Source organism: Ursus americanus, chromosome 9, assembly GCF_024610735.1.
Source record: "Ursus americanus isolate L20-20 chromosome 9, mUrsAme1.1.p, whole genome shotgun sequence".
NCBI lineage: Eukaryota > Metazoa > Chordata > Mammalia > Carnivora > Ursidae > Ursus > Ursus americanus.
This window is the reverse complement of record NC_142135.1, coordinates 16,634,195-16,657,492: the sequence shown is the minus strand read 5'-3', so window position 1 is coordinate 16,657,492 and position 23,298 is coordinate 16,634,195. Positions and strand designations below refer to the sequence as shown.

The following is a 23,298-nucleotide window of genomic DNA, read 5'->3' as shown; positions in this document are numbered from 1 at the left end:
TTCCATAGGCCCCCTGCATTTCTTGGCTCATGGCCCCTTCCTCCATCTTCAAAGCCAGTAGCATAGTATCTCTCTGACCCTGACCCATTCTGCCTCCGTGTGGTGGCCAACTTTGTGTGTCAGCTTGACTGGGCTAAGCAATGCCCAAATAGCTGGTAGAACATTATTTTGGGTGTGTCTTCAGAGTTTCCGGTAGAGATTAGCATTTGAATTGGCGAACTGAGTAAAGAGCAACCTCCCCAATGCAGGTGGGCACCATTCATCCCCCTGAAAGCCTGAAGGGAACAAAAAGGCAGAGGAAGGGCAAATTTGCTCTCTGCCTGAGCTGGGACATCCTTCTTCTGCCTTTGGACATTGGCACTCCTGGTTCTCTGGCTTTGGGACTCAGATGAGGACATACACAATTAGCTCCCTGACTTTCAGGCCATTAGACTTCTCGGCCTCCATAACCACGTGAACCAGCTCTCATAGTAAATCTCTGCCTCTGGCTCTCTCTCTCTCTCTACGTCTGTATCTACATCTACAGATTTAAAGATATCTCCTGTTGGTTCTATTTCTCTGGAGAGCCCTAATACACTCCATCTTCCATTTGCAAAGGTCCCAGTGATTACACTGGGCCTACCTGGATAATCCGGGATATTCTCCCTAGTTTTAGGTCAGCTCACTAGCAACTTTAATTCCCCTTTGCCATAGAACCTAACGTATTCACAGGTGGTGGGAATTAAGACATGCACATCCTTGGGGGGGCATTATTCTGCCCACCGCACTGCAGGTGTTTCATGGCGACCTCAGCCAAGAATGTAGCTAGGGCTAGAGAACAGGAAGGCCTTGCAATCAGGAAGTAGCTGGGCACCTCGGCATCTCCTTCGTTTTCCTCCTTCTCTCTGTACACTCGCGCTGTCTGCTCCTCAGTCCGCTTTGACAGCACAGCCACCCCCAGGTTTTGACCTTGTTAGTTTCAGACACAGGAGCAGAATCTTTGATTTCTAAATCTCTTGGGGAGATTCTGATTGGTCGAGCTATGACCAGGTAAATCCTCTGTCCTCTCTCCAGTTAGTTAGGGTCATTGAGTACAAATATGGCAGCCAGGTACCCACCTGTGTGGGTGAGAGGGCAGTTCCCAGAGATAGGGGGTGGGGTGGTTGTTAGCTCAAGGGCTAAGCAGACACAACACTGAAGTTTTAGGTGATGAAGTCACTCTGCCAAGGAGGGAGAAAAGGACAAGGTGAGTCCCAAATAGATGCCAGTCCTCTGTTTTTTAAAAATTCTAATCCCATTATAATTTTATATATATATATAAAATCCCATTTGTGAAAAAAAGCACAGTCACTGTGAAATTTAAAGGGGGACCTGAGCAAGTCTGGGGTCAGGAACACCTTGTTTGAGAATGACTCCCCCCCCACCCCAAGCTAAGATCTGTAGGAAGGGGAGGCTTATGGCAGGGTTGGGAGACTACAGGGAAGAATGTTCCAAGTAGAGGTAACTGGATGGGCAAAGGGCTTGGGTGGGAAGATGCTTGGAGTCCAAGGACATGAGAAAAAACAGTGAGCTGGGGGGAAGTGGGCCAGGGCCAGACCACGCAGGGCCTCCCACACAGGCTTCATGAATGAGTTGGGAAATCACTGCCAGACTGATAACAATCTTTCTAAGATCCTTCGGCCACAGTATGAAGATTGTAGAGGTGTAAGAGTATAAAGGACAAAGGACTCTCACCAGTTCAAATACTAGGTACAAACTCCTCCTTGGGAGAAAATGTTGAGGACAGGCCTTTTGGGAGTCGCAAGAGGCAAGAATTGCCCTTGGGTCCCACCCAACCATCTGGAGTGCAGTCACCTCTGTGGTTCACATTTGCTCACCTTCCCAGTGATTCATTCATTGACAAGAGGGCAGAGTATCTAAGTAGGCAGGCCTGAGATTTTTCTTTAGCATAGTCATTGCTCGGTTAACCCTACCCTTCGCCATCTGTGCTGGAAATGATCAAGATGACGTGTGTGATGAAACCCTGAGGTGCCCAGTAGTCCTGAGTGCCCTTTCCTACCTGCATTACAGCCAAGCCTCCCAGTGCAGGCTTCTCACACGTCACCAAGTTGCTGCCAGGAAAGTGAGGTGGGGCAGGCGTATGGGAAGATTCACGAAGACCACTCAGGCGGTTCAGGACAGCACAGACAATGGATCTGGGAGGACAGCCAGAGGGCTGAAAGCTAAAAGCATGGACAAAGTTAGAAGGGCACTAGGATCAAGAGGGGAAGCCAAGCCAGACTAGAGGGAAAAGGGCATTTCTAGGAAGCCTAGACTAACAGGAGAAAGGGGGTTAGCTCCAGAGAGAGAAACAGGCAGGGTGCTTCGAATGCCTCAGCACTGTGTTGGATCTTCGGGGGATAAATTTTTGTGCAAACAAAATAAGATGCTAGCCAGTTAATTCAAAAATTCAACAAGGATTTCATTAAATGCCAGATATTCTGCCCCGAGCATACCGATATGAAAGAGACAGTCCTAGCCCTGATTTTATGAAGTTTAAAGTCTATCATGAAAACAAGCAAGCAATTACAGTAGGGTAGTTCAGAACCAAGATGGGAAGGAAATAGTGAAGGAGCACGAAAGAGGGAAACCTACTGCCACCTGGAGGTCAAGACTTCTGGGACACAGTAAGGAAGTGGAGACCTGAAAGGTGAATAGAATCAGCCCTCTGATGGGGGACGGGGAGAGGTGCCAGACCCAACTGCCAGTGTGAAGGCCTAAATACAAAAGCTACAGCGCATTTAAAGCTGGGGAGCAGGGACGGAGAGCGCTTCGGAGCCAAAGGCTCTATCGTGAAGGGATTGGCAGTTTGGGCTCTATCCTGAGGGGCCATTCGCAACTAGACCACAAACTCGCAGACAGCCAGTGTCTCCATTGGCAACTGCACAATGCTTGTCGTGTAACAGGAGCTCCATAGTGATTGTTCATGACTCCATGAGTGGATGGGGGGCAATGGGAGCTGTTGAGAGGTTTCCATACTTTTTAATGGTTCCTAAAAATTACAGTGTCTATTAATCATACCAATCTTTCATTTCCCATTAGAGATAAACGACAACTTAACAATTGCTAGTCAGGCTGTCATACGTACTAAAAGAGCAGTCAAAATAGAGCAGTCTGTTTTGGGTTGGGGCCTGGGAACGGGTGAAGCAGCAGGCGAAGCAGAAGGGAAATCCTGGGGACTGGAATTCTTATCCCTCTGCTGAGAAGAATAAAACGTTGTGCGGGACAACACTTGATGAAGTTTTTGGTGGACTATTAAATCCCACTCCTCAGAAGGGAGCTCTTCCATTCCAGATGATGTAAGGTAATGGCCTTTTGTGCTGAAGATGTCAGAGACCGTGACTATAATCCGTGCGTCTGCAAGGACAGGACCGTCACCCACCCTGCACGACAGCGCCCGTGGGCCTCATGTTTCTGTGCATCGGGGGAGCAAGGCACTAACTGCCCTTCGGTCCAGACCATCTTTTCATCATGATGTTTGCACAGCAAACAGCCTTACAAAAGAGTCGGTATCCTCTGCGGCCCAAGGCAAGAGTGCTGACTACTGACCATTAGAGAAGACCTGAGTTTCCAGAACGCAGTCCACCCATGTGCACTTTCATTTGGGCCCATACACAAAATCTCAGAGCCTCTGCAGACTTTGATAACCCTTCTTAGAAATGGTTTACTTTTACATTTCAATATTCTTATTCTTTCCTGATGGATTTACCTGAACAATGTGGATACTTTTACTGCTGATTATAACACAGTGCCTGTTTAAAAAAAAAATATCTAAGAGCCTCTTCTACACCTTCCCAACAGGTATCTTCTAAAGGAAGAGCAGGTCTAAGATAAGTGAATGGCAAAAATCTACAAAGAAAACAAACAAAAAATCAAGAAACTGAACACAGTAGAAATAATCTGTGAGAAGCTGTTTTTATAAAACATAAATTATCATTTTAAATTCACTATATTCCATGATTAGCAGTGGATTCTGTCTGAAGTAAACAAGGACAATTAAAACAGTGCAGGATGTTTTCTTTTGTTTTTAAAGGGACCACTAAGCCAAGATTTGTATCTCTGTATGGAATTGATTTTCAAAGGGACAGAAGTGGTCTTTGATCTTTCTGAACCACTTGTCTTCAAATTCTTTCGAAGATGCAATCACCAAGGCAGTCAGGGCTGCAGAGCCAACACACTTCACCTCTGTGTGAACCTCATCTTTTATTTTTTCTGGGACGATATCTTCTCCCATAACCTGCAGCAGGAGGGAAAAAAAAAAAAAAAAACCTGTCCCATAAAAGGGGCAGCAGACGTGGTGTGGAAGAGTACGCTACTCATCAAGTGTAAAGGGTTTCCTATCAGGAAAGAGAGAGAGAGAGAGAGAGAGAGAGAGAGAGAGAGGAAGGAAGGAAGGAAGGGAGGGAGGGAGGGGGAGGGGGAGGGGGAGGGGGAGGGGAAGGGGAAGGGGAAGGGGAAGGGGAAGGGGAAGGGGAAGGGGAAGGGGAAGGGGAAGGGGAAGGGGAAGGGAGGGAGAAAGAGAGAAAACCAGCAGAAATACTTTAGCAGCCAGGGGACAATCCCAACATATTGAAAAGATGTTTGTTCAGAAGCAGCGATCCAAGGACGACAGAGGTAAAATACCCCACACTTCTCCTCTTCTCTTCCCCTGGGTGAACAAGTCACTGGAATACGAATGTGGCAGCTATTCCTCCTACAGGGAGTGCCCCGTCAACATTCTTAAGTCAAAGATCACCTTCTGCTGGCACGGACGCATCTGCGAGTGCTTCTCCCTCCTCATAAAATAACCAGAAAGCAGAGCCCCGGCCGAACACTGCTGCTGGGGGTGCGGTGGGGGCATTCTTCCTCTCAGAACTGCTCCAAGGAAGTCCAAGGCAGCAAACAGGCGAGTCCCCTTGCCTGACCCAGAGAGACCCAATCCCTCCGGAGATGCTGTCGCAGCAACCCCCAGGACCTGAGGAGCTGGCTGCCCTCTGAAGGCACAACACTGCCCCCTACAGGTCAGAATCAGGCCCAGAGCTTGTGCTGGTTGCTCCGGTAAGACGGGCCGAAATTCAGTCGTGGGGAGCCTGCACCTGAACCCACTAAGTGAGCTCATCTCTGGTAAGGACAGCGAACTAAAATTAAGTCTCAACACATTGCAGATCGTTGGCACAAAAGGTTAGGGAGCCATCTGGCAGGGGTGCTGTAAAGGGAATTTAAGTTACTTGGATTCGGACTAGATGATACCTAAGTTTCCTGAAAACCTGAGATCCAATGTGTTCATGAATACTCAAATTACACTGGATTAGAGACCCATTCAAAGAAGGGTTTCCACCGACTCTAAATATCAAAGACTACTTGTATTAGGCAAGAGCTAATGAGATGAATAGCTTAACCAGGCAATTGTCAGCATTTATTAAAGCCTGGTGTTTTCATTAGTTTTAAGACAATTTTGTATTTCAGCATTTCTGACATCAAGAGGTACCTCACAACACGGGCGGGTCGCAGCATAAATGGCTCCTTACTTTTCTTTTAGTGGCCCATCAAATAATGATGTGTCTTACAGCTGATGACTTCTTGGACTCAATGAAAGGCAGTATTTTTAAATCTGGGATATAACACCAAAAGTCTTTTTTTTTTTTTAATAAAAAAGAGCACTGAATAATAGTAATAACCAGATGATGCAATGTTCCAAAAGGAGGAACTAGTAGGTGCATCACTCGCAGCTGTCGAAATACCCGCAAAAATACCTGACCATATAAAAACATTTAAACTTCTATATACCAAAAAAATCATACACCTCAGAAAATACTGCACATATAAAAGGTTAGTAAGCCTAGTATAGAGAGAGCTCTTAAAAAATTAGTAAGAAAAACAGAAACATACAAATAGAATAATGAAGCAAAAGCATGACTAGGTATTTCACAAAATATAAGTGGCCAATAAACATATGAAAAAACCGTTCATCTTAAGAGTAATCAAACAAATTAACACTAAAAAGTGCCATTTTTTACCAATCAAATCGCAGATTTTAAAAAATAAGTTAATATGTGTAATATTGTTTTTATAGGTCAAAATGATCGACTATTGACAATTTCACATGGTTCGACCTAATATCTAGGACTGGAGAAGGCAAATCAGTATTCTCATAACAGGATATGTAACTTGAAACAGAGTTTCTGAATCACAATTTGGAAATGAGCTTCAAGTCTTTAAAATGTTTGTATACGTTAACCTAGTGATTCTATTCCTAGTAATCTATTCTAAAAGGAATAAATAAATACACTGACTTTTTTTGCAAAGTCTTATTAAAATACTTAATATTTGTTAAATGTTCAGTACAGACGACTTAAGTAAATAAATGATAGCTCATCAAAAGCTATAAACTGGACTACTATCCGGCCATTACAAAATACATATTCAAACAGTATTTAAAGATACGGGGTCGGGGCATCTGGGTGGCACAGCCGGCTGAGTGTCCAACGCTTGCTTTCGACTCAGGTTGTGATCTCAGGATTGTGGGATTGAGCCCCACATGGATCTGCTTGAGTTTTTGTCTCCCTGTCCCTCTGCCCCTCCTCACCACGTGTGCTCTCTCTCATTCTAAAATAAATAAATCTTAAAAAAAATAATAAAGATACAGGGTCACGATCATGTCATGTTGGTAAAAATAACAAATACAAGGTGAAATGCACAGTTTCGCGATTCCTCAAAAAGTTCAACAGAATCACCATGTGACCCAGCAAATTCCACTCTTAGGAATATATCCAGAAGAATTTAAATCAGGAATACTCGGACACCTGTACACCAATGCTCACAGCAGCCTTCTTCACAACAGCCAAAAGGTGGAAATGACCCAAGCGCCAATCACCAGAGGACTGGATAAACAGAATGTGATGTGTACGCAGAGAGTGGAGTATTATTCAGCCATAAAAAGGAACGAAGTTTGGACACAGGCTACAACATGGATGAACCTTGAAAACATTATGTTAAGTGAAATAAGCCAGACATAAAAGGGCAAATATTATGGGATTCCACTACTTGAAACAGCTAATGTAGGTACATTCATAGACACAGAAGGCAGATTAGAGGTTACCAGGGGCTGGAGGGAGGGGGGGAAGGGGAATGGGAATTATTGCTTAATGGTTACAGAGTTTCTGTTTGGGATGATGAAAAAATTTTGGAAATAGTGCTGACGGTTGCACAACACTGTGCATGTAATTAATGAATTGTACACTAAACCATGATTAAGATAGCAAATTTTATGTTATATATATTTTTTATCTTAAAAAAAACAGAGAAGGGGAGCTGTTACAGAATAAAAGAGTGTAAGAGACAAAAGAACCAAATATGGTTCCTATATGGATCCTTTAATTTTTTTTTTTTAAAGTAGGCTCCACACCCCACGTGGGGCTTGAACTCACGACCCTGAGATCAAGAGTTGGACGCTCTACCGACTGAGCCAGCCAGGTGCCCCTAGATCCTAACTAAATTAAAACGACGATAAAACGAAAAAAAAAGTATGCAATCAAAGGATATTTAAGGACACAGGGTCATGCTTATGTCACAAAGTAAGATTAACAGAGCACAAAATGAAATGTATATTATAATCCCAATTGGGGCCCAGACATTTGTCCTGTTAAAAAAGCTCTGCAGGTACTTCACATGCATTGTCCGGGTGGAGAACTACTATTCCGCGCGGTCCACAGATATACTGAGCATGGTAAAGAGTATGAAGATGTTTAAGACATATTGTAAGGATGTCTTCTTTGTAAGGATAACCTTACTTACAAGGAGACCTAAAATCTAGTTGAAAAGATAAGACATATTCTTGTATTTTGGGGGGGGGGGCAAAGTGCTATCTATTCAAGCATTGACTCTCCTTGAGCTCAAGGAGGGAGCCATTGCCACAGACAGGGACGTTCAGGGAAAGCTTCCTAGATGTGGGACTTCAGCGGGGTCTCTGAGGATGATACAGTAAGTGGGTGGGGATGAGAAAACCCATGACAAGTTTGTTAGATGTGGCAGATCAGTCTACAGGACGCAAAAGATTTGTGAAAGGAATTACAAGGTCCTAAGTCTGGGATTACTCTCTGGAAGGCCTTGGATATCATATGGAGGCACCTAAACCAAACCTGACCTCTGAGGTGATGGTGACACGCTTTAGTTTTTGAGCAAGCAGGTAATATGCTCAGAGCAATGCTGTGAGATAAACCTCAGACAGATCTGAGGGGAGAGAGTAAGGAAGCGAGGAGAGACAAGCCAGGAGGTCACTGTGAGCCAAGCATGAGGTCATAAGGACAAGGGTGCTGGTGGTGCAAGAGAAATGGAAGGTGGACCTGAAGGAAGGGTGGCTGGGTGCCTGCTAGAGGTGAGAAGGAGAGGAGACGGCCCACAGCTAGCAAGCTCCCAGGTCTGGATAAAAGAATGACAGACAGGACTGATGAAAAAAACTAAGTCTACAATGAAGAGATGGTTCTCCCCGACTCCCCTCTGCTAGATACTGACAGAAGACTGACCAGGAAGCGTGTTGCTGAGTAGCTCCATTTTAGACACTTTGTACCTGCAGTGACAGTAGGATCAGCAATCGTCACTTCAGATTAGTCACTTAGGAGGTGTCTAGTCTGAGATGTGAGACAAGTGTTTCAGAGATGGAACTAGAGATACAGATTAGAGGGTAATCAACCCAGTGGTGACAACTGAAACCATGTGTGGTTATGATTTCTGTGGGAGATGGCAGAGAGAACAGAGAACCTAAGTGGAACCTCTGAGAATGTCATTATTTAAGACACTGAGGGAACTAGGAAGTTCCAAGAGGCAGAGGAATATTAAGAATATAGAAGAAAATCAGACTGATACGGCCATTCGGAAGTAAAGGGAAGAGGAAACAGAAAGTGGGTGGCCAATAGCTATGAACACCAGAAAGAGGAAGGAAAACAAACACTAAGGAAAGGCTACAGTAAACTTAGGAGGGATAGGCTATCCACTGAGCATGTCTGTGGGCTCAAAGGAAAGGCTGAAAAAGGCTCACAGAGAAGAGACAGGAGAGCGTGGTCCCATAAGAGGGAAAAGGGGTCCAAGTGGGAGTTTAGAGAAGCAAGAAAGGAGCCTGGCAATTTAGATATGCAATAAGTACTTCTCGAAAGAATGACATTAGGATGGATATGGATATAGACTTAATTCATGGGAAGAGTACCTGAACTGTCAAGTTTCAGTTACATACTAACAGGAACTAGCGTGAATAACTTAAATCCAAACATAATCTCCAAATGCGATCGTAAGTAATTTCAACATCACTTTTTAAAAAAACTAATGAAGGTTAAACAAACAAACAAAACCAAACCCTGACATTTTAATTTCTTTGCAACCATCAAGGTAGTAGGAAGGTGGAACAGAAGGAAAACGGACTTGTAGTGGGCTGGGCGCTGGTCTAGCTCTACAGCTCAAAATCTGACCTTAGGCAGGTCCCAACCTGTATGAGCCTCGCTCCCAGCCCCCCTGTCCCACAGGCCGTTCTGAGTGTTATGAGGACAAATGGAGGAAAAAACGTACAGAAACGCTGTAAGACTGCCAACATTCATTCATTCGTTTAAACAGCACTCAAAAAACAATTATTGGGCATTTATGATGTGCAAGCAGGTACTAACAAGCGCCGACAGGAAAATGAACCAGAGCCCCTGCCTCTAGCACGCTGCAGGAGAAAGATGACGAAGAGGCTGCTTTCACAGATTAAGTGATCAAAAGGCACGTAAAGAAGGGAAAAAGTCCCTTAATAAAGGAGATTTGGCTGTTTTTTAAAAAATGGTACCAGAGCCAGGAAAAATACCTCTGATGCCTTGGTTCACATAAACCCCTAGGGTTTATGCGAACACTCACCTCAGCTATCAACAGCAAAGTGTCTTCTTTGAAGCTGAACCCTTTCATTTTATCTTCAATTTCCTGCTGAGTCCTTAAGTTCCTCTCCAAAGCAAATGATGTTTGCTGAGACTGGGTGAGCTGAAGCAAGAGCCTGAAAAACAGTAAGTCCCAATGTGTGGGCAACAGGTAAGAGAAGGCAGTGAGGAAATGCGTGCAGAGGGCACAGGTACTGGGCCGATGGAAGTCCTACCGGGCCAGGGAAGGTACTCACCTTCATTTAAATCCCAAAGCTTCCCACTTGAGCAAACTGAGCAAAGTGCCTTGGAGAGTCTTCTTTTCTAAAATTCCTAGACCAATGCTTCTCAAAGAAATGTTTAGGGAGAAAAACCTCAAAAGGGCTTCCTGTAGAAGTCAAGTGATTGAAAGCACAAACTATTTGGAGTGAAAAGGACAAGCTTCCTAATCAAAGGCTCCTCCTCACAAAGTGTCGGGATGTGCTCCTTTGAAGTCAGTGTTCTGTGACCCTTTAAATCCCCTGAACGCACAGCCACTCGACCTGGAGGACTAATTATATCCTCCAGCATACTTTACTTACCCAAAGCAGGGTCAAGTCTTTGACAACCCTCTGATGACCACCTTGCAACTGCCTCACCGCTAACTTCCATCGTGAGCATAACCTGGTCTTCCCTTTCCTCTGCCCTCCCGTCCTTGTCACATGGCTCCTTCTCTCCATTGTTTTTTATTTAGTTTTTAAAAAGATTTTATTTATTTATTTATTTGTTTGACAGAGACACAGCCAGCGAGAGAGGGAACACAAGCAGGGGGAGTGGGAGAGGAAGAAGCAGGCTCATAGCAGAGGAGCCTGATGCGGGGCTCGATCCCAGAACGCCGGGATCACCCCTGAGCCAAAGGCAGCCGCTTAACGACTGCGCTACTCAGGCGCCCCTCCATTGTTTTTTAAAGTACTGAATGTGGGGGCGCCTGGGTGGCTCAGTCTGTTGAGCAGCCAACTTTTGATTTCCGCTCAGGTCATGATCTCAGGGTGGTGAGATCGGGCTCTGCGCTCAGCAGGGAGTCTGCTTGGGATTCTCTTTCCTCTCCTTCTGCCTTCTCCAGGCTCCTGCCCACTCACACGTTCTCTCTCTCTCTCTCTCTCTCGAATGAATGAATGAATGAATCAATCTTAAAACAAAATACTGAATGTGTAGATTTTCCAGTTTCCCTCAGGCCTCACTGGTCCTTATTGCTATTCCCACAAGCACTCGGCTCTCTTGTTCAGTCATTTCATGTCCTGAATGGACACTCACTACTCTAGGCACTGGGAGATACTGGCAGGCAAAACAGGTTCCTGCATCAAAGAATGGAAGGAGACAGATCACAAGATTACCTCAGGTAATGAGGAGTGCTGTGCAAACAATAAAAAAATTTAAAAAAATTAAAAAAATCCAAGCAGGGTGGATCAAGTATCTGCTTCAGGTGGAGCCGTGAAGGAAGTCTTTTCTGAGTCACCACTCAAGCTAAGACCTAATGATGGGCCAGCCACCAGAATATCAGGGAAGGAGGCCCAGACACAGGAATTAGCTTGATGTGTTTGAAAATTGTGAAGATCACTGTGGCTGGAATGGAGAGAAAAAAAAACAAAAACAAAAAACTAGTAAATGAGAAAAAAGGAAAGGCCAGGTCAATATCTCGCAGGCCATGGAAAGAAGCAGGGCACTTATGTAAGGGAAACAGGAAGTGACCAGAGAGTCTGGTAGGAGAGCGTGCTCTGACCCACATTCTCCCAATTCACTCAAACCCGCTTATGTTACCTACCTGGCCTCTGGAAGCACGTACATTTGTGACCCCTTTTATCTTTGATATCCTTGCTTTCCCCTCTCTTGCTCCTGAAAGTACTAGAAAATACAGCTTACACTTGCTTCTTCTGTCTCATGTTCATTCAGCCCTCTGCCCTATGCCTGGTCACCCACTGTTACTCAAACTACCTTCTCAAAGGCTGCAAATGACCTCCTCACTTCCAAAGCCTCTCCTCAGAATCGATCCTACCTGACTTCTGTCATCTGGCTGCTAATCTCCCTCCTGAAACTCCTTTATCTCTAGCTCCCTTCTTCTGAGCTCAACTCCTCCTAGGGAAAAGCTCCCGACTGGATGTCCTATAGGCACTTGAATCTCAGCACATTAAACCAAAATCTTTACTTCCACCTTAAGTCTGCTCTGCTCCTCCTGCCATGTATCCTGTCTTAGCAAAAGGTGCCACCATCCAAGGTAGACTCTTGACTCGTCTTGGACATCTTTGCTCCCCCTCCCCTCCCTGCCTTTCCCATACCCTCAGCTAGTCACCAAGTTCTGTCTATTCCATCCTGCAGTGACGTCCATCTCCTCGTTTTATTACACTTGCACTACCCTAGGTCAGATCCTCGTCACCACCCACCGATGACTTCACAGCTCCTTCACTGGTGTCTCGAGATCCCAACTCCTTCCTCCAAAATCTCCTCCCAGCCACCAGATCTCTCTCTTGAAATCACAGCTCTTGTCACACTGTTTGGACATTTAAAACCTCAAATACTATTCAGGCCTTCAGCATAAGGACCAAATTCTTTAAGATGACATTTAACAACTTCTGCTAATACAAGTACAACCTTCACCGAATGCTTACCATATACTGCGCACTACCCCAAGAGCTTCGGATCCTTGAATTCTAACAACCCCACGAAGAAGGCATGTCCCCTTTCCTCCAAGAAGACGAAGACGAAAGAACTGGAGAGCAGAGAGTCAAAGTAACTTGTGCAAAGTCAGACCACTAGCAAGTGGAGGAGTCCACACTCGTTCACTCAGGAACAATTTATTAAGTTCCTTACAATGAGATCAGACTCCAAAACCCCTCCTCCTCCTCACTCCATCATCCTGGCTTGTGGTCTGCGGCCCACCTCTCCGGCTCCACCACCAACACTGCTGTCGCTGCAGCAGTCTGTGTGATGACACTGCGCGACACTGGTCCTTCCACCCAGTGGACTGCTTACTGCCTCTTCACCTAGCATGCCTCTTCTCATCTGGGGAATATTCCAGAGTCAGCAAAATACCCCAGAAAGAACACAAGCTGTGGAATCAAAGGCCTGGGTCCAAATCAGGGCAGCATTTCAGAGCTGTGCCACTTTCGGCATAATTCTAAGTTAGTTTCCTAGTCTCTACAATGGGATCCCAACGTCCCCCCAGAAAGGGGTAAGGATTAAAAAGAAATAACGCATATAAAGCTCCAGTACACATTTCCCTCAATAGCTGATGAAGGTGCCCAGAAATATCCGCCAGAAGCATCACTCCCCCGTAAAGGTTTCCTTCTTCCTGCTACACTGAACCGCTCACTCTACCTGTCCTGTAGGGGTCTGCTCACACTACTAATACCCTGTTAGCGCCTGTGCCACCTGTCACTGACTATACGTGTATTTTCTGCAAGCACACTGAGTGGTGTAAGGAAGGGCCTTAAAAAAAAAAAAAAAGATTTCCTTATTTGAGAGACAGAGAGCATGAATAGGGGGGAGGGATGGAGGGAGAGAGGGAATCCAGCTGAGCGGGGGAGGCCAACTCGGGGCTTGATCCCATGACCCGGATATCATGACCCAAGCTGAAACCAAGAGTCAAATGCTCAACCAACTGAGTGCCCTTCAAAGGGCCTCTTTCTAACGATCTTTATGATTCCGGCACCAAACATGTGCCTGGCATACCACTGGTTCAATGTACTCCTGAATTAAAGTAACATAGTCAACACTAAACATCTGCTGAATAAAGTTTACAATTTGCTTCATAGCTACCACTTCTCAGTAAGCCTCACTGTTAATATTTCTATAATTCTCCAGAGTTAAAAACAACAACAACAACAACAACAACAACACTCTTCTGGCATCATTTGAGACCTAAGAGAATCTGTTTCATAAATTATAGAATTTGGTCAAGTGTATGTTCCCCTTTCCCTTAAACTTTTTTTCCCCCTTAAACTCTTATTACTATGGATTTAAAGTGTTTGGAGTCTCTAAACCATGGGAATTCTCTGTAGAATGAGTCAAACACTGTTTATTCATATTATTAATAGTGATTCAAACACAAGAGCAAATTTTTGTCTTTAGATTTCTGTGGAACCTATGAGTGAAAAATTCCTTGTTTAAAATACCTCTTCCCCTTAGTCAATGCTTTATACATTTAATTTTCTTATCCCAATTTTAATGATTTTCAATTTTAACATTTTATCTTAGTACTGATACAAATCATATTCTTGGGCAAATCTGGTTTTGTTTCTAAATCTTACATACTAAAAGGACATGTTCAAAGGATTTCAACCAGGGGCGCCTGGGTGGCACAGCGGTTAAGCGTCTGCCTTCGGCTCAGGGCGTGATCCCAGCGTTATGGGATCGAGCCCCACATCAGGCTCCTCCGCTATGAGCCTGCTTCTTCCTCTCCCACTCCCCCTGCTTGTGTTCCCTCTCTCGCTGGCTGTCTCTATCCTGTCAAATAAATAAATAAATAAATCTTTAAAAAAAAAAAAAAAAAAGGATTCCAACCAGACCACAGGGAAAAAAATCTCAAAAACATGCCAAACATCTATACTAGGACTTTTTGAAGCCTAAAATTAGAAAAGTAACACCCTCATCCTGGGCCTAGTACCGTGTGTTGTTGAATCCATTCTTCATTTACCTGGTTCGTATAAAAGAGGCACATGCTTTCATCTGAGTCTCTAGAGACACTGCCTCCCTCTTGTCTGCCGCGCAGTTCTGAACGTTTTTCAGAGCTTTCTCGTTCTTCTGGTTATTGCTGCTGCTTGCTTCCACAGAAAACACAGAGCTCTCAGGCAAGGTTTCAGGAAAACACAAAAGACAGTCTTTTCCTGAGTGTGGAAAGGAGGATTTGATAGTTTTGTCACTGGAGGTGACTCTGTTCTGTTTCTGAGATGACGCACACAGTGTTGACAGAGCTGGCCCCAGATTCAGGTAGGCCTCTGCCAATTTGCCCCAGTTCCAAGGATCAAAAGGATGCAGAGAAATTAGTTTCTGTAGGCAGAGAACTGTCTTCTCTGAGTCCGGCAGACTTGCCCAAATAGCCAGCTGGAGGTAGAGCACAGTGGTTAAATGGTCTGTGTTAGTTGCTTTATTTTCCTAAGGAGGAAAAAGAAAGTTAAAAACTTGATTATTTTTTTAAGATTCTATTTTTAAGCAATCTCTATACACACGATGCGGAGCCCGAACCCACAGCCCCGAGGTCAACACTTGTACGCTCCACCGACTCAGTGAGCCAGGTGCCCAAGAGTTAAAAACTTTAAACTGCAGAACGTTTTCTATGTAAAAATGGAGACGCCTAAAAACCCAAGCTGTGTATGTTGTAAATCAGAGGTATCTTTCAGTAGCTACAAGTAGAGACAACTGCTTGAAGCTGTAAACCTAGAGAAATACATACTACCTACCAAAATAACCACCAGACATTCCCAAACATCCCGTCAGAACCATAGCATAATTCATGTGACAGTGGCCTGACAAAATTCAGCAGCCAAATCATAAATGTCAGTTTATCTTCCATTTTTATTGTAATCTTTATTGTCTTAGCCAGATAGCTGAAAGACCCGGCCAACTTTTTTTTACCCTGGGCTAATGGTTCCATTTTAATATTCTAGGCTTTCTAAAAATCCAAATGGTAATTTCCTTGAGGATTCAAATGGACTCCATTTCCAAATCTGACTTGGCTTAGACATCTTAAACAGGATAGCCTTGAAGCTCTCAGTGCTTCATGAGGCATCATAATTGAATCCAAATGCCGTCCCTGGTAACCATTACCAAGGCCAATTATTTTTGGCCAGAAGGGGTTGCTTGGTTTCCTTCTGATCAGAAAATGCTTTTCAAGTCTCTTTAACCAGAGCCGCCACCTCTTGCCTAACTTGCCACATGGCAAAAGCCCTGTGGGTTAGGGAAAACAAGGCTTCTTTTTCTACGTTAGTCTGTGGAGAGCAGATGGCCGACTAAAATTACCTTTCAGTTAATTTTAAGCCTAAAGAAAACCTGGCCTACTAGTATCCAGACCAAGCTCCTGCACACAACTACGATGGGCAAGAAATGCAAGGAAAACTACCCAGGATGCAGCCCGAGGAAACAGGCCAGTGAGGGCAAGCTTGGGGAGAATTCTGAATATTAATGTATTTAGTGAGAACACAGAAAATACAGCTCCATGCGACCTATCTGGTGATACCGCACCTTCCTAATGACAGAATAGATGTCGTTTTATTAATACTATTGTTTTGTATTTTGTCCTTCCTGATAGACCATTAGGTTCCAAAAGGGGTTTTTTTTGTTTTGTTTTACTTTTTAAAACTCATTTATTTCAACCTCGATCAGTTCCGACAACACATAAAATTATTTTCTAAAGTTTTCCCTTCAGAAAAGTTCTATAACTTTTTCTTTTTAAGTTTTATTTTAATTCCAGTGAGTTACCATACAGGTGTTATGTTAGTTTCAGGTGTACAATAGAGTGACTTAACACTTCCATACCTCACCCTCTGCTCATCAAAAGTGCACATCTTAATCCCCATCACCAAGTTTACCCATCCCCCTGCCCCCAATCCCCTCCCCTCTGGTAACCATCAGTTTGTTCTCTATAGTTGAGAATCCGTTTCTTGCCTTTTGACTTCTCTCATTTTTCCCCCAAATGTTTTTTTTGCTCAATGCTGAATTCCTAGTAGAGAGCTTAGCACCTCGAACATAACATGTTCAGTAACCTAGTAATACATCTTCATGTCTCTTATTTATAAGGAGAATAACACATATAGACTTTAAGAAATGCTACCTTTCTTCCAGGACTAGTCTATAGTGTTTTACGCTGTTTAGGAACATTTCATATTGAGAATGTATGTTGGGGTAGAGGCTGTTACATATAAACCATGATTTCGATGGCAGGGTTTTTATAGCATAAATAGTAAATAACTCTCTGGAAATTAAATTCCATGTAAATGACTTTGTGTGATCTTTTCCAGAATAATGCAACTACTTCTGAAATGCAATAATGATGACAAGAGTTAATATTTATGGAGTGCGAACATATGCCAGGCACTATTCTAAGCACGTTACTTATTTAATCCTCATGACAATCCTTTAAAATAGGTTCCATCATTATGCCCATTTCATAGAAGGGGGAGCTGAGTCACAACAGCGAAGTTAGAGAACATGCCCGCAGCCACACAGCTAGCCAGTAGCAGGGCTACGGTCAGTCATACCAGAAGGCACAGAATGAAGGGTACTTTAGAAGAGCTGGTGCGCGTTAGCTGGCTTAGGATTCTCCCTCCAGATGCACAGTGTATTGCAGGGTATGGATATGCTCCATCTGTCACCGGAGCACTGAGCCCAGAGCCAGGCACATGGTGGGACTAAAGTCAATGTTTGTAGACAGCACACATTTAAAAGAGTCATTTACCGTCAGAAAGCAATGTCCTTAACCACAGCTTATCACAGGAGCATATCAGTTCCTGTAAGCTGTTTAATTATTAAATAAGAAATAAAACAGAAATGACTTCTATTACAAATTTTGTCCAAAATTCATTAAGAAGAGAGACGAATTAAAAGTTGTGAGCATGAAGTGTTCATACCCTGATGGGCACTCCAGGACGAGCTATTTTATTCCATGCTGTATACCGACCTGTTTCCCTACAGAACGCGAAAGGACAATAACTACCGAGACAAACCCAGAAATAGGCCAGAGCTAGTAACAAAAGAGAAAAGTCTATAAGTAGGGAAGAAATTTTAAAAATAAAACTAAACACGGGGTGCCAGGCCTTGAGAAACTATGCAGACTGGTGGGTGAGACGCACTGGCCTGTACTGCTGGTTCCTTCCCCACCACGGTACCTAGAAGCCTGATGGACAGTTCTCAGTCCCGGCAGGGAGCTGAAGGTCTTCTGATGGGTCCTTCCTCCTGCTTCGCCACATCCCCAGCTCTGGACACCTGGCATCTGCTGACAGCAACAGATGTTTCTCTGAACCTCAGGAACAGACTTCCTACGCTGGAAGGAACCACAGGCATGATCCAGACACTAACGCCACTGCCACTGCCTTCCGTAGGTTAGGCAGGGAAGAGCAGAGCGGCAAGGTGCAAGAGATACCAGGAAGAGAGGTGACAGCAGAGCACAGAACAGGCACCAAGGATGGGTGCCTGATGTCTAGAAAACGGTAGCGAATGGGCCATCACTGCTGCTAATCCGCAGACCCGGGAGACCAAGAATGAACGCTGCTAGATCCCACTAAGTTCACTGTTTGTGCTACGTGCTTCCTGAACAAGGTAATCTTACCTTCCGGCTTAAGAATTAACCCACATTTATTAGAGGGGAGAAAAAGAAGAACAAGACACAGCTGTTTTCCACGTTCTAAAGACAATTTCCGAGATTTGCTCTCACTGCAAGAGGCTGAGGTCCTAGGCAATGAACCCCATCGGCAAGTAAATTTGGGGATTTTTCCTAGTTAATGAGATGGAGGAGGACAGTTCAATTGCGTGCATACTTTAGGCTGACCTCTGGTCAACCTGATCCGCAGGGCTCAAGATCAGTGTCTGGGTGCCTCATTAATTCCCTCTGAGGAAGAAAACTGGTCATCTATAAACTAAGATTGGTCAACGTAGACCAATACTCATAAAATTTACACACAGAAAAACCAGAAGTAAATAAAAAAATGCCTTTATCTGAAAACAAAAACAAACAATCTAGAATTGCAAATAACTGCTTTTCTTTATCCCTTAAAAAAGGGATTCTGTGAATTCCATTTAAGAATAAAAAAGGCTGTTAAGCTTGGCTCAGTATATTTAGGGGTTTTTTGGTAACTTTTTTCTTGTTTACAAAAGTAATCCATGTTCATTGTAGAAATTTTGGAAAATAAAACCTAAAAAAAAAAAAATTAAAGAAAAAAACATTACTGATGATCCTCCTACTCTGAACGTTTACTCCTAACAAGAGTAAAACCTTTTTTTACAAATGAGATTTTCAGGCAATGAAGAATTTTGAGCATAACACAGGCAAGAAAAAATATGACAAAAATTGACTGTCTAGGGCTCCGAACTGTTCATCATTCTAAAGTTCTTACACCACTGAAGATTTTCTCCTACTTATCCAAACCCAGAGATTTTGCTGCTAGCAAGAAGTTGTTTTTTGTTTTTAGAAAATAAACTATTCAATAATCCCAGGAAAGTAAAAGGAATATAAGCAATGAAACCACTTACCAAGTTTGTAGCAATCTCCAATGCTTCCATGTGCCTTCCCAGGTGAACCAGACACCGAGCCTGGCCTTCCTGGACATCCCTTTTCATGGCAAAATTCGTGGACGGCAGTTTTTCAGAGATCCTGGAATACTCTTGCAGTGCTCTCTGCCAATTATTTGTTAAATAAAGGAAATGAAGAGAAGGGATAAAAAGAGAGGCAAAAATATAGAAAAAAGGATTCAGTTACAGGAATGATTTTTTTTTTTCTTGGCACAAGGTATTATTATAACTGACTCTACAATGAACTATGGAAGGCTTCAGTAATTGTCAGTACATTTTTCTAAAAGGCTTTCTTTTCTAAAAGAAACGGCTGGAGACTATAACCGCTACTACCATGGAAAATATCACCGTACGGTAGGAAGAAGCGTATTCTGGAACCAAACAGACAAGGGTTTGAATCCTGGTTTTGCCCCTAATTTGCTATACAACCTTCCTTCTCTCATCAGCAAGATAACAGTAAGACTTTTGTGAAGAAGAAATGAAATTTTATATGTAAAGCAACCTGGTATCTACTTGTTCTTCCCCTCTCTTACACATTTTGGGGTGCTCTGCTCCTGTGACTCCATGAGGCATCTGGGCTAGAGGCTCCCGCAGAATGAGAAGATAAAGAACCTGGGGAAACAGACCTGCAAGCATCCCAAAAAGATCCCTATATTGTAGACACAGGAAACAAAACCAATGATATAGAGCCATGTAGAAAAAAAGACAGAAACCTGGGTTCCTGAGATGACAAACACTTATCACAGAAGATTAAATTCACCCTCACAAACACCACGTTCAAAACTAATATACCGTAACTGACGGAACAAGAGCCTATGTTAAGTAGTGCCACCTTATATATGCTGAATTCTACCTGATACTCTTGCCGTCTGTAGGCGAGGTCCCCTTTGAATTTCTTCAGAGTCAGAGCTTCGACATCATCACTGCTCTCTGTTTCTTCAAAAAACCACTAGAAATTGTGAAAATGGCAAATTACAGAGAATTAAGTTATGCTTCCCCCCCCATACTCAGGTAGAAGCAATTTCCCACACATAATTGATTAAACCTCAAAAAACTGACATACTTCTTTAGGATGAGACTCAAAGAAAACATCCAATAAGAAGAATGACAATGTAGGCGATGGCTCAGTTTTCATTAAGATTATCGTGAGTCACAAACATACCAATAATAAGAAACCTCTCAACTGAAAAAGCAGCACAGGCATATACGGTTCTATCCAGAGCATTTCAAGATGCGGTCGTGGTGTCTGGGAGGCTGCCTTTTTACTAGCACAGTTCCCACTGCTTCTTTAGACTGAGACAGGTTTCCCTGTAGGGACATTTTTAGAGCGGATGGAACCGGGACTGACGATCCTTTATGGAAAGTACAAAAGAAAGAGGAATTACCTTTACTTACAGCCCTTTTATGAAAATGTCGTAAAAGCAAAAAGTAGAATCTAACCAAAGAGATTAAGGCTGAAAGGAGGTTTCCATGCAATCAAATACCAAAGACCTGGAGAAGAGAAGTTTGAAGAAACGCCCATCTGGAATATTTTATTCACTTTTCTACTGATAGACAGGAACGCGAGACTGGGATTTCTCGGTTAGTGAGTAAAGAACATTAAGATGAGAAAACAGGTATAACAAAAAGCAGTCTGTGTGCCAGTTTTTCCAGCTTCAGGGTAGTAGTTCAATCTCCCTTTTACTCACAGTAGAACATACTGAGGCTAAATGTGGTCTACCCAGGTAAATGCTATTAAAATGCAACTGCAGTTGTGGTCAAATTGCTTGGTTCTATTTCTAAAAGTGTTGCCTGGGTATCACTGCCTCCTATTTACTTAGTAAAATAGTCTCTCTCCTTCGCCTGATCCACCACAGCGAAGAAAGCTAGTAACTGCTGTTTTTCTGTTGTCCCTGAAGTACGGCGTTAAGTCAACAAGTCTATGTTCTGAGCCCGTAATTCTCCCTCACGCTCCACTGCTTTCCAGTCACAATGCCAACCCCAACTTGCTGAATAATAACCGCCCAACTGCAAACCTTGATGAAATTTTCACAATCCCACCAGGAAACGATCAAGAAAAACTGGCTTTCAAATGACTGTTTCTATTCTCCCACGTAACCTGCAGGTCCGCAACCATCCAGACAGGGATGGCTTCAAATTCCCCTTTCTGGTAAGAGGAAGGAGGGAAGAACTATGAGAAAGAGTGGATAAGGCCAACCTCCGACCCACAGAGAATCTGAGCCGGGACAACAGAAGTCTCCTGACCCAAGCTCCTGGCTTTACCCCCAGGGAGATCACCAGGACTTGAATAAGGCCTCTCCGAGCTCATGGGCAGCATCAGACGCCAAACAAATCCTAAAGACGAGTGATTTCTGGATTTTACTTTGTAAGTGTACAGCACATCACAGCTGACCAAGTAGCTCACCCGCTTCACTCCACAACAACCGTGTGAGCCAGCAAATATTGTTTTTCCCAAATTACAAATAAGGAATTGACACTTTGAAAGGCAGTGGTTAAGCCAAGGCTGCAGGGCACGGTCCTATCTCATAACCAACCACGGCTTTTAAGTCCACTCCTGTTTTTAGTCGACTTAATCAACTACTATAGGTAACTTTGTTTTTTTGTTTTTTTAAAGATTTTATTTATTTATTCGACAGAGCTAGAGACAGCCAGCGAGAGAGGGAACACAAGCAGGGCGAGTGGGAGAGGAAGAAGCAGGCTCATAGCGGAGGAGCCTGATGTGGGGCTCGATCCCATAACGCCGGGATCACGCCCTGAGCCGAAGGCAGACGCTTAACCGCTGTGCCACCCAGGCACCCCTACTATAGGTAACTTTGAAAGAGTGTATGTGATAAGGAGAAAAGGAAGTTAAATAAACAAACATAATTCAGTAATTACTGAGCACCTGACATCTTTAAATACAAAGGTTTTTGTTTTTGTTTTGTTTGTTTGTTTGAACTGAGAGACAGAGAGCAGGGGGAGTGGCAGGCAGAGGGAGAGGGAGAAGCAGGCTCCCAGCTGAACAGGGCGCCTAGGATCCTGGGATCACGACCCGAGTGGAAGGCAGACGCCCAACCCACTGAGCCACCCAGGTGACCCCTAAATACAACAGTTTTAAGGAAAAATGAAGACAGTACAGGTAAAGGAACCCAGCACAGTGGCTGAAACAGGTTAAGTTTCTGATAAATAGTACTGTAGTTCTTATACGTGAGATGAGATTTACATACGTGCAATAACACCAAGCAATATTCTACCAATTCAAAATATTCATGGAGTTCCTATCATGGACAAAAACTGCCAGGCACTGGAGGACATAAAGTTAAGCCCCCACTCTCCTGTGATCATTTAGCACTCCGGGTGGAAGAGCTTTACGTTATTGGCAAGTGCTGTAATACAAATTGAATGGGGAGGAGGCGCTCAAAGACAAACGTATTTGCTTAGAAGGAGGAATCAGAAAAGACTTCCTGGAGGCGGCGGCATTCAAGGTGTGCTCTAAGAACTAGGACAGATTATTGAACGATCTGACCATGCGAGCGGGGCTGACGTGGGCTGGGAGAATTCACTGAACAAGGGCAGGCCCGTGGGTGGGACGCGCTGTCTGGGAAGCAGACAAGTTTTGGAAAGTGGGCGGTGGCCGGATTTCGGAGGCCCCTGACTGCCCGGTTGCAGACTCAGTGAGGGCGCAAGGAGTTACTGAAGATTTCAGGACAGCGAGCCTTGGGAACACCCGCCAAACGCCCCGTGCGAGTTACTCGCCGACAGCTCGGGGCCCAGTGGGCCAGGCCCACCGGGTGCGGCTGCTGAAGCGCTCCGGCCTCCTGGGGGAGAGGGAGGACAACGGGAGGGGAGGCCTGCGGGGGCGCAGGGTTGGCCTGGCGAGGCGGCGCGCATCCGCAGAGCTACAACCTGGGTTCCGTGGGCGGCGGCGCGGGAGTGGGGCGTCTGAGGCGCTCCCTGCCCCGGACCCGCGGAGGCCAAGGCCGGGAGTCGGAATAGGGGCCAGAAGCCCCGTCCTCTCACCTGCGGCTCGCAGCGCTTGGCTCGGTAGGACGCCGGCGGTCCAGGCCGCCGCTCTGGCCTCTCTTCGAACACCGAGTCCTCGAACTCGCCGCCCAGCAACCAGCACCCGGTCTCCATGGCGCGCCCGCCGCGGCACCGGGACGGGGTGGTGCCTAGAGCGGCGCCCACGTGC

At 44.5% G+C, this 23,298-nt stretch overlaps 1 protein-coding gene across 8 annotated transcripts; it reads right to left on the bottom strand.

Annotated features, from left to right (window-relative positions):
- Nucleotides 1-3,736: 3,736 nt before the first annotated feature.
- C9H8orf76 (chromosome 9 C8orf76 homolog) lies at nucleotides 3,737-23,298 on the bottom strand. Of its 8 annotated transcripts, none has more exons than XM_045805703.2 (7): nucleotides 20,290-23,113; nucleotides 19,981-20,076; nucleotides 19,661-19,776; nucleotides 19,089-19,232; nucleotides 14,542-14,999; nucleotides 9,877-10,009; nucleotides 3,915-4,255 (listed from the first exon to the last, which is right to left on the bottom strand). In XM_045805703.2, exons 3-7 carry the CDS (start codon nucleotides 19,691-19,693, stop codon nucleotides 4,058-4,060), a joined length of 966 nt encoding a protein of 321 aa, XP_045661659.1. In that variant the 5' UTR covers nucleotides 19,694-19,776; nucleotides 19,981-20,076; nucleotides 20,290-23,113; the 3' UTR covers nucleotides 3,915-4,057. The 8 variants fall into 8 exon arrangements, with proteins under 8 accessions (XP_045661657.1, XP_045661659.1, XP_045661660.1 ...); XM_045805704.2 differs by having other exon boundaries at nucleotides 19,661-19,753; XM_045805701.2 differs by lacking the exons at nucleotides 3,915-4,255; nucleotides 19,661-19,776; nucleotides 20,290-23,113 and adding exons at nucleotides 3,737-3,867; nucleotides 23,127-23,298.

Excerpts from the sequence above, each read along its gene's own strand:
- C9H8orf76 (XM_045805697.2), bottom strand. The coding sequence starts at position 23,243 with ATGGAGACCGGGTGCTGGTTGCTGGGCGGCGAGTTCGAGGACTCGGTG. Across the intron at positions 20,077-23,126 it reads CCAAGCGCTGCGAGCCGCAG|TGGTTTTTTGAAGAAACAGA; the intron begins GTGAGAGGACGG and ends CACAATTTCTAG. Across the intron at positions 19,233-19,980 it reads ACAGACGGCAAGAGTATCAG|AGAGCACTGCAAGAGTATTC; the intron begins GTAGAATTCAGC and ends AATAATTGGCAG.